The sequence below is a fragment of the Xyrauchen texanus genome, chromosome 20 (assembly GCF_025860055.1).
Source record: "Xyrauchen texanus isolate HMW12.3.18 chromosome 20, RBS_HiC_50CHRs, whole genome shotgun sequence".
NCBI classification, from domain to species: domain Eukaryota; kingdom Metazoa; phylum Chordata; class Actinopteri; order Cypriniformes; family Catostomidae; genus Xyrauchen; species Xyrauchen texanus.
In genome coordinates, this window is record NC_068295.1 from 19,124,144 (window position 1) to 19,137,884 (window position 13,741).

General features: G+C 37.9%; 1 protein-coding gene across 3 annotated transcripts in view; it reads left to right on the forward strand.

Annotated features, from left to right (window-relative positions):
• The window catches only part of LOC127660399 (regulating synaptic membrane exocytosis protein 1-like), a 130,971-nt gene that overhangs the window by 61,988 nt on the left and 55,242 nt on the right, over positions 1–13,741 (forward strand). For all 3 annotated transcript variants that reach the window (XM_052150601.1, XM_052150602.1, XM_052150603.1), the window contains exons 4-5: positions 11,320–11,621; positions 12,615–13,462. In XM_052150601.1, coding sequence (XP_052006561.1) covers positions 11,320–11,621; positions 12,615–13,462 — 1,150 coding nt within the window. The remainder of the gene's footprint in view (positions 1–11,319; positions 11,622–12,614; positions 13,463–13,741) is intronic.

Below are 13,741 nucleotides of genomic sequence, written 5' to 3' on the forward strand. Positions count from 1 at the left end.
TATCTAGATATCAAATTTGTCTTTGGTCATTTAAAAGTGCATTACCAAGTGAGCTTAGTGGTTTGTGGTTTGAAAATACTCTTGACTGATAGGGGTGTATTTGCAGGGATTTGAGAGTTAGAAGTTTAATAGTTATTTTTCAGTGAGTTGTGATGGGCAGACTGTGGGGTGCTGGATGGAGAAGAGCTTATATTGACTCCCTGTTTCCCCTATTAAACAAAATAAAATAAATTCACAATGAACAGCTTTGTTCATTAGGACCAAGATTTTACATGATTAAAGGTGTACTCAATAATTCCTCTAAAGTGATGATTAGTGTTTTGAAAAATATGTTTAAAAAATACAAATATGTTGACACCTACAATAAAAGATATGAGATGCATTTTCTCCATTTTAAAAGTTCTACATTTATTTATCCTAACTCTGCATGGTTTTATTATATAGATTTACATTTACATTTATTCATTTGGCAGACGCTTTTATCCAAAGCGACTTACAAAAGAGGAAAAACATAAGTGAATCATCTTAAGGAGACAGTGGTATGAAAAGTGCAATACTACAAATTTTCACTAGCATCAGAATAGTGTTCAAAACAGATTAAAGTGCAGCAAGAATTATTATTATTTTTTTTAGTGACTGGTTAAGTGCTCATGGAAAATATGTGTTTTAAGTAATTTTTTTTAAAACATAGAGTAAGTCAGCTTCACAGATGGAGTTGGAAAGGTCATTCCACCAACGTGGTATGATGAAACTGAAAGTCCGGCAAAGTGTTTTGTTGACTCTTTGTGTTGGAACAACAAGGCGACATTCCTTAGCTGACCGCAGGGTTCTGGTGGGCGTGTAGCTCTGCAGAAATTATTTTAGGTATGCTGGAGCAGACCCAGTGACTGTTCTGTATGCCAGCATCAGAGCCTTGAATTTAATATGTGCATCAACCGGCAGCCAGTGTAGAGAGACAAAGAGTGTAACATGTGCTCTCTTTGGTTCATTAAAGACCAGATGTGCTGCTGTGTTCTGGATCATTTACAGATTGCACATGCAGGAAGGCCTGCAATGAGAGAGTTACAGTAGTCCAGTCTAGTTATGACAAGTGACTGAACAATCAGTTGTGTGGCATGTTCAGAGAGGAAGGGTCTTATCTTCCTGATATTGTAGAGTGTAAATCTACATGATCTAGCGATCTTTGAGATGTGGTCTGTGAAATTTTGCTTGTTATAGATGGTTACCCCTAGATTTCTGACCGTTTTAAAAGGTGATACTGTAGTTATACCCAGCTGCAGAGTGATGTTGTGTTCAACAGCAGGGTTGGCTGGAAAGACAAGAAGTTCGGTCTTGGCTGGGTATATGGGTAAATAGATTCTTTTTATTATTTAGCATTTATCTGTCCGCAACGATATCCCATTTTTTGCTGCAACCTATCAGTTGAGATAGTAGTCTGTCTACATACGGTTCTTAACTTGCTTATGCATGCACAAAAATACACAAACACCCTTACAAAATGACACACTGTGGTCTTTCACAAAATCTAAGCCTGGAATGTAATTTTCCTTGGATCACTGAAGTGTGGAGAGATTGAGGTTTTATTTCTAGAGAATTAATAGGAATATCTTTTCAGGAGATGACTGAAAAATATTTCTGTTACATTCTTTTAATCTTGCATTGATTGGACAGAGAGGGACGAGCCTCAGTGTAATCCTGGACATGCTTGTATTGGATAAAACACATCCGTAAACACGAAGCACACACGCATATCAATGGGAGATCATTTTCTGTTGATAATCTGCTAATGAAACTAAAAACACTCTTGCGTTTACTGTATGTAATATATCCCTTCTTTTGGGTTAAAATGTTTGTCTTTTATTTAGAAAGTCTTGTTGATTCTTTTTTGCATCTACCTTAATTGTAATGACCAGTTTCATTGATCAATTAGGCAGTTTAAATTTCACAAGGTGTGTCCCAGTGTCTCGACAATTCATGAAAAACTAAAAATATTGTTCACCCCCTGTGTATGTTCCAGTTTAAGACTAATCTGTTCACCCTAACCTGTTTTTTAGTAGTTTATCTACTGCTGAGATCCAGCATTACAACTGGATAGAGTTAGATTCTCCGGCATTGTGGATATTTATAATTCCACATACCACTACAAGTAACAAATGAGAGCTTTAACACCTAGGGGAAAAAAATGTAAGCTGCTATTTTCACACTGATACTTTGAGTGTGAAAATGGAGGTGGAAAAAGAGGTGACTAAAGTAGATTTTCTTTAAACTGAATTTAATTATATATATTCATTATATTGTTTGTGTGTGTGCAGGTAATCAGTCTAAAACTGAACTTAAAAGGGTATATGTAGAATTTAACTTGACTCTTGACTCTGATCAAATTTGATTGCTTAATGACATTTGGGATTTAGCTGAAGCAGTATTTTTTTGTTTGATCTGAAGTTGAAATCAGCTGAGAGAGAGGGGGAGAGAGAGAGAGAAGGTGGAAAGAGTGTGACGTTGTCGGGTCCCATACATCCTACTACAGGCTCACAGGCACCAAGGCCTTTACTGAATTTTAGCAGATGTTAATTAGTTTGATAATTAGGCCATCATTGGGCCTGCAGGAGTTTGATGAGTATCCAACAGGGGTGAGACTGACCCTCTCATAGCCCTGTCTTCTATACTCCTTTACTTACTCTTTTCTTCTCTCACATACCCCTGGGAATGCTTTGAACATTATAGAGACTTAAGCTGTTGTTAAAGTGGATTGCTGCATTGTTTTTCAGCCATTCACTTGACTGCTGTTTTATGAAGCCACAGCTGGAACCAAACTGATGATTGTCTGTAATAAGTGTAAAACGTTTGGGTCTTTAAATGAAAAGGATTGACAAATTCCCTCTCTAAGAATTATAATGGGTTAGATGTAAAGGTATACAGTGTTTGTACATGAATACTTTCAAAGCTACTCAAGTTATTCAGCCAAAAGTAATGAGTGGTTTTCTAATTTCCTTGATATTGTTGTCTCAATTCGGTTACATGTACACTCGAAGTCCAACATTTGATATGTCCAACAACATACGTTCACTTTCGATCAAACCGACTGCGTTTACATTAATGCTTCATCAAGACTGCCACTGGTGGAATTATATAGTGTATTTGATAGTTTTGGCTCAATCATTAGCACCTGTCAATCAAATAACGCACAGCGACAGACGTCAGGAAATAATAAAGTCAGGACAGGGAAGTACAGAACACAGACGGTGGGAAAATAGCACATTAAAAGTAGTTACAGCACTTAAAATTTGCTCAAGTACATTTATGCATTTGTCAGACGCTTATATCCAAAGTGACTTACAGTGCACTTATTACAGGGACAATCCCCCCAGAGCCACCTGGAGTTAAGTGTTCAAGGACACAATGGTGGCGGCTTTGGTGATCGAACCAGCAACCTTCTCATAACGGGTTAGCCCACTACACCACCACCACTCAAGTAAAAGTCTACAATTTTTAAACTACTTAAAAAAGCAATTTTGGGGGGAAAAGTAGGTAATTACAGTAATGTGAGAATTTGTAATTCATTACTTTACACCCCTGAAGGTATAATGTTGACACTTCTGCCGGCCAAGAGTTGTTTGTGTTCTAGTTTTTGTTCTTCGAAATCTCTATTCCCTCTCTTTATTCCTTTGAAGCAGAAAGAGATAGTGATGGAAATACATTTTCAGCTGATAGGGGTCATATCAAACATTGTCTTTCCTGAGGGACACTTATAATATTTAATTATTTTTTTTGCGCCACCAGTCATAATTTAGTTTTTCATAACTATGTTCTACACTCTCTCTGACCCTAATTATTAAACAAGCTGTTTTTTTAACGCTGCACCTTTACAGTAAAGGAATAGTTCACCCAAAAAAGGCTATTCCATCATAATTTACTCACCCATTGTCATTTCAAACCTGTACTTGGAATATATGACGACTATTATGCACCTGTGGGTCCTTTTTAAGTTTTAATGTGAGACTTAATCAACTGCCGTTGTACTGAAAACAGCAAATGGGACATCTTTTGAAATACATCCCTTTTGTGTTCTGCTGAAGGCAGCAAGTCATACAGGTTTTGAATGACATGAAATTGAGTAAATTATGGCAAAACTTTCATTTTTAGGCAAACTATGCCTTTAAGACTTCTTTGTAAACTCCCTCTTTGCATGTGAAATGAGAAACAGAGCTTTTCTCCCCTTTAAACTTTGGGTTTGCTGTCGGGTCAATTATATAGTTTCCGCTGCTCCATCCTTCTACAACAGGTTCTTTGCCAAGCCTGTATTACACCATGACAGGGCAGGCTAAAATAGTTATTGTCAAACATGTGCAAGCACCGTTTTGTTTGTGCTCTAGTTTTTTGTACTTTGAAATCTTTTATGGCCTGACCCTCTTTATTCCCTTGAGGTAGTCTTAATGCAGCAACTTGTTGGATGTTGGATATCAAGTTGGATACAATGTTGGATATCAAGCTGGAAACCCATTTCCACATCTGACTGATAATATATTTTAAATGAGATAAAGAGATAACTGTTTGTTATTATACTTTATTTTTTGCCTTTGTTTTTAAAGTAAACATTTTGTATTTATGATTTTGCCATAATTGACAAAAGAACAGAATTTTCTTGTTGAGTCATGGTGCCATCTCGTGGTGTATACATGATTGACCAAGACGCTTTGTGGAGAGAATCAGGTAATTTCAGCTCAAGTGTTTCCACTGCTGATTTCACCTGGAAAGCAGCTTTAGGCCAGTTTTGTGTTACCTGACCAAGACATTTACAAAAGATGCATTGACACACACACACACACACACACACACACACACACACACACACACACACACACACACACACACACACACACACACACACACACACACACACACACACACACACACACACACACACACACAAACTGCACTCTCTGTGCACTTTCTGTGCCATGTTGTGGGTTGTTGGAAGTGCAAGGTTTAGTATTGTAATCTGTGTGGGGAGAGTCAGGGTCTGTGCCTGACAGCTGGGGGATTCTACTGCTGAGATACTTTAGATTAGTTTGGAGCTCCACCAGCCCTGTTCAATCAGACAAAATGCTTTTTCATTGTAAGGGACCTCACACCACTGGCACCTCTGCATCTCCTCAGTTCATTCCACCATCCATACAGTACCGAATGATCAGCCAATGGAAATCTTTCTCTCTGCCCCAAAATCATGTTTAGTTTATTTAAAAGTTCTCTCTAAAAATAAGTCCTGCATAGTCTTCCTTGTATATAAAGAGGAAGGGTAGACCTCAATGAAGATGTTTCACTGGGGATATCGCATGGCAATGTATTTTCCCTTATCCTGTCATAGATCATTATATCTCTTCCAGAGAGAGATGAGAGAGAAACCCACGCACATGGCTGCTTACTGTAACGTAATTAAGAAATATATGTAGATGTTGCTTTTCAGCTTGATCTTTAAGTCTTAAATGGTTTATTAGAGAGACAACCTCAAGAGGACCACAAGGGCTAAGAGTGGCATTTACCTTAGATCTACAGAGTGGAGAGTGAGAGGAAGTTGTTGGAGAGAGATAGAGAGAGAGAGGGGTGGGTGGGTTTGGGTCACATCGCAGGCCAGGCTAAAACCTGTGTCACCCATGAGAGCACCCCAGCTCAGTGTGTCAGGAGTATGTGTGCTTACCATTGTGCCACAGCTCCTATGATTCAAACAATGTGTCCAAGACAAGTGAGAAAAGCTATCACTTCCATGTAAAACTGAGTTTTTCTGACCACAAGTGACAGATTTGGTTGGGAACTAAGAATCAGAATTTTTATTCAGAACCAGTTCCATTTTATAAAGAATATCTGAACCATATGATTTCCATGACTTTCATTTTTGTGCATTCTTCCACCTATACAAGCAGAACACAATACTAAAATACACTGACAATGTTTCCTGTGCTACCATTGAGCTGTACTGCAACAACACTGAAACTACAAAGCGAAAACATACAATGCAAACAGGGTAGTCCAGTTCCCAAACAAATGGCTCATATGAGCCAGTTCTTTTGAATTTAAATCCCACAATATACAGCACAACCAGAATTGTCTGACTCCGAAATTAATGACTCTGATGAGCCGGTTCTTTAGAATCTACAGCGCAAAATAGCAAAACAACTTGTGGAGTCCATAGCCAGTTCATTTGAATCTACAGGACAAAGCGAGCAACGCAACCGTTTGTCAGTTTCCCTAACAAATTAATCTGATAAGACATTTCTTTTGAATCTACAGTGCAAAACACACAGTGCAACCAGTATTGTATGATTTCCGAACAAATGACTCTTATGAGCCAGTTCTTTTGAATCTACTGAACGCAACACAAAACACAACCAGTACTGTACAATTCCAGAACAAATGACTCTTATGAACAGGTTCTTTTGAATCTACTGTGCATAAAGCACAACCAGTATTGTCTGATTCCTGAATGAATTAATCTTATGAACTGGTCCTTTTTAAACTACAGTGAAAATCATACAATGCAACCAGTATTGAACGATCCCTGAACAAATGACTCTAATGAGCAGTTCGTTTTTAATCTACTCTTTAATCATGTAGCGCAACCAGTATTGTCCGATTCCTGAATGAAGAAATCTTATGAACTGGTTATTTTTAGTCTACAGTGCAAAACACACAACGCAGCCAGTATTGTACAGTTCCCAAACAAGGTTTATGAGCCAGTTCATTTGAATCTTCTGTGCAAATCATGTAGCGCAACCAGTAATGTCAAATTCCTGAATGAATGGCTCTTATGAAGGGGTTCTTTTGAATCTACAGCACAAAACACAATGCAACCAGTATTGTACGATTCCCGAATGAACTACTTTTTGAGCCAGTTCTTTTGAATCTACTGTGTAAATCATGTAGCACAACCAGTAATGTCAAATTCCTGAATTAATGACTCTTATGTGCCGATTCTTTAAAATCGAATGTCCAAATACAGCGCAACCATTATTGAACAATTCCCGAACAAACAATTCTTATGAGATAGTTCTTTTAAACCTATACCGCAAAACATACAATGCTACCTCCTAAACAAATTACTCCTTTTAATGACTAAAATTAATATGACTATGACTAAAATGACTAAATAAATAATTAAAAAGTCTGTGTAAACACACCTTTTGCAAGGATCTGTTCTATTGAAATATGAAATTAACTAATTTTTTGTTATCAGACTGCTGAGGGCAGAAAATACAATACGAATTGCATTTCATTTTCAAATATTTCTCTCTCAAAAGTAATAAAAGAATAGTTAATGGAATCATTAAGGAACTTGAATCGTGGAATCAGAATAAACATTTTAATTTAATCATACATTTCTTATAATTTCCATCCCAGCAATGAATGACAGGAAATTTTGATTGTCCCTTGGTTTCTATTTCTGCTGCATCAGGCTGGGTAGCTCCACTCTCAGTGAGATATCATTGGTCCATATTAAATATCAAATGTCCTGTTGGCTGTAGTAATTTGTAATGTGATGCAGCATTTTTTGTTAATTGTGGACAGACAAATTGCTTGTCACTGGAAACTCATTGTTTCATGTCTGGTTAGGAAGCAAATGTGCTAATTTTAATCCAAGGCAAACTCATCTGTTCATTTACCAGTGTAATGTAAAGATCATTTTTAAGGGAAACTTTTAACACTTAATTTTTTAAGTTTAGATTTTAGAATCTAATAAAAGTCTATTTTATTTAAAAAAAAAATATGTATCTGATTGAAGTGAGAGAAAGCGAGATAAGAAAGAAAAAGTAATGGAAAGTAGGACAAGAGTTCTGGTAGCAGGTGGCATATTTGAACATTTTGTTTTCCAGCTATAAGCACTGAGTGTGTTTGTCTGGCAAGGACATCAACACCAGAAGGCTGTGTGTGTTCGTAAGCTTATGTGTCTGAATATATATATATATATATATATATATATATATATATATATAGTGTGTGTGTGTGTGTGTGTGTGTGTGTGTGTGTGTGTGTATATGTCTGTTTGTATGTGTTGATTGAGTGTGTAGAGTTTTTCCATGTGTGTGTGTTTATTTGTTTGTTTGTGTGTGTGTGTGTGTGTGTGTGTGTGTGTGTGTGTGTGTGTGTGTGTGTGTGTGTGTGCTGTAAGATCAGTTGTTTGGCCTTGCATCCACAGGATCAATGGAAGTTTTCACTTAGTAAAGTTATGCAGTGAGCTGGGGAATTTTTTTGAACATCTCCCCAATGGTGCTGGGCGGCTGCCTGGATAAATATAGCCGTGTTGATGCATGTCTCTCCCTCGCTCTCTCTCTCTCTCTCTCTCTCTCTCCTCTTCTCTCAACCTTTCAAGCTTTTAATCAAAAGCAATCTGGAGGAGGAAAGTGGGAAAAAAAGGAGAAAAAAATTTGGATTGTGCCAAAGTCTTTTGTGTTCCTCGCTCCTGATCCTGCTGCTTAAGGAATCCAGCTCTGTGTATGTGGAGGAGGGTGATGGATAGTACTGATAATGTCTGTATGCCGCAAGGCCTGACCCAACATGCTTTCCCCCATAGTTCCTGCTAATCGTCCCACAGTGACCATGGTCAATGTCTTTGCTCTGTGAGCATGTGATTACATCCCACGGACCTCACAATTTAAAGTCTCAACCTCTGTTTCAACAACTCCCACCTTCTGTCAGCTAACATTACTTCCTTATATTCATTGTTTTCTTTAAATTTATCCCTGCAAGCACAACAGTTTTGTTTCTGTCCACACAATTTGGTCTAGTTTTTTAGTTAACACCTCCTCCTGCCTACATTATGCCTTATAGGGACTGTTTTGTCTGACAGATGTGAGTCACGTATTGCAGGTTTTCTGTTTGAGATGAGCTCTTTTTTGAGTGATTCATCTTTTATTTTTGTTCGCCACATGATGGAGAAGATGGTTCCTGAATATATATGAACAGTTTAGCCGACAAGTGTCATGTATAGACTTTATTTACAAATGTATTTGGTTTGTCTAGAGAGACCAAATAAGACATAATGAAGGTATCTATTTGCGTTTTCAGGACCCCATTGATAGACAGAGAAATAGGGACCTCCATTATATGTTGTAAAAAAAAATTATTGTATTTTAAGCCTGGCCTGTAATGTACCATGTTAATGCTATTTCCTACTTTGTAATTAAAAGTTAAGTCACCCCAAAATAAAACAAATTCTCTCATCATTGTCTCACCCTCATGCCATCCCAGATGTTTATGACTTCTTTCTTCTGCTGAACATAAACAAAGTTTTTTAGAAGAGTATCTCAGCTCTGTAGGTCCACACAATGCAAGTGAATGGTGACCAGAACTCCAAAAGCTATGAGCATAAAATGAATCCATAAGACTCCATTGGTTTAATCAATGTCTTCTGAAGCAATCCAGTTGGTTTTGGGTGAGAACAGATCAGTTTACTTTTAAAAGTACCTCGTTAGAATATTGCGTTACTCCTTAAAAAAACCGAATTAATTAAAAAAATTTTTTCAAAAAGTAAAGTGTTACTTTACTTTTGCGTTACTTATTTCTCACAGCCACTTTCTCTTCTGCTATGCTATGCATTCCATACAAATAAGCCATGCATTCTATACAAAAGACATTACAGGTCTTGCTAGCTACTGTACAACACTCATGTCAAAACAGCTAAGTAAACAAAAAGATATTTAGAAAGTAGGTCATAAAGTAGGCCTTCAAGTCATATTTATAATAAAGAATCAAAAACATGATTATGCATGAATTGTTTTTCCATTGACATGACAGCCAATATGAATAATTAAGTCTTACCTAAAGCAGCAAAGTCCAACACTTGAACCTGCATCATATATTTACATTTATACATTTATGCATTTGGCAGACACTATTATCCAAATAGATACATATATAAATATATGTCATAATATGTATATGCGGGGGACCATTTAAGATGTTTTTCACAAGTCAGGATCAAATTCTGTGGTGAATGCCAGCCTAACATGTTCAAGGAATAAGTCTGTTGAATAAATGAATATGTTTTACTTAATTCATCTCAGTGCATGCTTGTTTTGAGTTGATCCATGGTGCGTACAGATGACACAATTTCAAAGGTGCATGTTGATACAACTTGAATGGAATAATTTTTAAATGCTACCAAAATGTCATAAAAATGGTTTGTTCTATCAAACTACTTGTTTATTATAAAACAAAAATGTAGAATATTTTTTAAAACTAAGACATTTTCTCTGCATACACAATCAATGTAGACGTTGCTCTGAGTCAATGATCCAGAGACTTTTCTCATCCCATTCTCCCAGTTACATGGAGCTCTAACATGGAGCACTTCGGCTGTGTAAGACAGTGAATAGAGCAAGTATTTCACCCTGTGTATCCTGTCATGTCCAGTGGAAAACTAGTCTTATCTTAACTAGTATTAACACATGAATCAACCACGTTTCACTCAACCGAATGTTGACCTCATATTACTCTAAAACGAAATGCGCATCCGTGTTTGCAAATTGATTAACAGGCGATATCTGTATCTAAAAGGTGATTGGCTCTTTTACCTGCAAGATGGGACTTCCTTTCTACATCCATTACATCTACAGGACAGTAGCGGTGTACAAATAGAATGTATTCCATTATTTAAAAAGAAACTGAAAGTAAAAGAAGTGTAAGCAAGCTTGAAATCATGATCCTGCCAAGAGATTGCAATGACAACATGTAAAGAGAAAAATAAGTTACATTTTAGTCTGTTCTCACCCAAAACAAACTAGATCACTTCAGAAGACATTGATTAAACCACTGGAATCTTGTGGATTACTTTTATGCTGACTATTTCTTTTTGGAGCTTTTGGAGTTCTGGCCGCCATTCACTTTTATTATGAGGACCTACAGAGCTCATATCTTCTTCTAAAAATCAGCAGAAAAATGAAAGTCATACACATATGGGATTGCATGAGGGTGAGTAAATGATGAGAGAATTTTCATTTTTGGGTGAACTATCCCTTTAAGTTCACTTTTCAAAGCCATTGAAATAATCATTATTGATGTAAAGAGTTATATACTTGAATTTTACAATTTAGTTTTGGTTAATGCATTGTAATATTTCTTTAACTAAAATTAGTTTGAGTGTGCTTTTATTGTTGGCTTTCCAACATGTAAACAATCATTGTATTTTTGCAATACGATTTAGCACCACTAGTAGCACAGAAATTGTACACATTACTTTTACATATTAGTGGGACTTGTGTATTGTGTATTTGAAATGTGTATATGTTATGTGAATTACAGTAACATTTTTCTCCCATTTCCGGGCAGGTAATATGGGTATGTAACCAGTGCCGTAGGCAGCAGGATATGCTAACTAAATCAGGAGAATGGTTTCCCAGTCAAAGGCCTAAGTCTGCAGAGCTGGGGTCAGGCGTAAGTGAACCAGCCATGTGTGGAGTCCCTGTTAAAGAGAAGAAGGAACGCTCTAGGTCTCAGAATCCTCTCGGCTCCTCCGTTTCCACTGCCCATAACACCCAGCCACCTGCCCCAACTGACCCCAGCAAAGGTCCCTCTACTGGGCCAGGTGACACGCCATCATTGCGTTCACGCAGTGAGCCTCCACAAGATAGGTAAACCACTCATTATAGCTTCCATAATATTATAGTAACGGTTGCTTTTTTTATATTGACTTTTGAAGATTATGTCAGGCAGTTTCATAAAACAAATAAGTCATCAAACACTTAGAAATAGTGAATTTTGCATGAATGTTTGAAATTAGGGTCAGACAATGTACTAAAATTAAATTACATACAATACAATGTATTCGCTGTGTAAGTACAATGTTGTTTTTCAAAATTCCCACAAGATTTACATTTGATGCTAATGAGTTTGAGGTATGACTAGGTTTAGGGTTTAGATTAGGGTTAGTGTTTAGGGCAAGGGTTGGGATTAGGGGTTAAGGTTAACAGTGTAACTACAGATGTCCTTAAATGCAGAAACTTTAAATGTAATTACAATGCAACAACACATATGTATATAGTATGTAAATGTTATCATATGCTCAAGTACGCAGTAGTACGCATACTTTAAATGTAATTACATTGCAACAACACATATGTACATAATATGTACATTTTATGAAATGCTTAAGTACGCAGTAGTTATAGACACAATATAATGTAGGCCCAAAATTAGTTTTATATACAAATATAAATTGAAACTATATATCCCTGGTGGCACCTCATGAATTTTGTAATGGATGCCCATTTGTGGGGGTCATCACATAATTCCTTTTACTTTGATCTGTGTTATTTTTTTTAATAGTTTTTATGACTTTACTATTATTCTAAAATGTGGCAAATAGTTATAAAGTTAAAGTTAAAGAATTAGTAGGTGTGTTCAAAAGTTTGACTGGTAGTAAAATGTACATGTATAAACAATCTTATTTCTTGTTGGATAAAAGGCCAAGGAGCATGGCTTAAAAGTAGGTCTATAGTCAATCTTAATGCTGGTTTAAGTTAATGTTTATTTAGGACTGTTCTCATTTTATGAGAATATATTTTTAAGACTGTCTGGTTAGGCTTAGAATCTCTTTGTAAGCTCTGTGGTCTTTTGATCTCTAGAAAAAAGCCACCAGCAGCCTCTGATCAAAATGAAAAGACTGGACCAAGAGGTGAGAGGCGGCGAGGGCTGTCCAGAGTCCAATCCCAGGGTTCCGAAGAGCGGGAGGCTGGAGAAAATCGGAGAGAAAGTCGAAGACTGGTTAAGGCTCGCTCTCAGGAGCAAAATTATTCTGAGGTGGGGAGGGGAAGGGCTGTGCCCAGGAGGAACGAAGAGGGACAGAGACCACCCTTGGAGCAGTGCAAGAGTGACCCAAGTGCTCCACATCACCCGGTCAATCTTCAGCTAGCGGAGACTGATGGACGTAGTATGCACCCTAAGTCAAGGGAAGCAGGTGAGATGAGGCAGGACAATAGAGGTGCGCGAAGATGGGCAGATGGGCGGCAAGCCTCGCTGGATGGCCAACAACAGGCATTTATGTCTGAGAGGACTACAGGGGGTACAGGGATGCAGGGTGTGCCTGCCGTGCAGGGTCCTCCCCCTAAAACCAACCACACCCCACAGCCGCCAGCTCCGGGGTTCCGGGTGGGCCCAGCCATGCCTGCCGGTCCCCCTGAGCTCAGGGAGCCCCAGGAATGGGAAAGGAAGTTGCAGCCGAACCACCTTGACCCTGGCTCGGCTGCACTATTGCGGAAATCGAAGCGACAAAAAGCTGAGAGCATGCTGCGCAATGATTCGCTCAGCTCCGACCAGTCGGAGTCTTTACGACCACCCCCACCCCGCCCCTACAAGAGCAAACGGGGCGGAAATAAGAGGCAGATGTCCGTCAGCAGCTCAGAGGAGGAGGGTGGTTCGACACCAGAGTACACCAGCTGTGAGGATGTGGAGATTGAGAGTGTCAGCGAGAGAGGTGTGTCCAATGGGTACCTGTTTTTGGATTATTTTATTCACACTATACTACACTGGTGGCCAAACGTTTGGAATACTGTACAGATTTTGCTGTTTCGGAAGGAAATTGGTACTATAATTCACCAAAGTGGCATTCAATTGATCACAAAGTATAGGCATTACTGATGTAAAAAAAAAAAAAGCTCCATTAATATTAGAAAAAAGTAATTTTTAATCGAATCTAGACAGGCCCCATTTCCAGTAGCCATCACTCCAAAAACTTATCCTTGAGTAATCATGC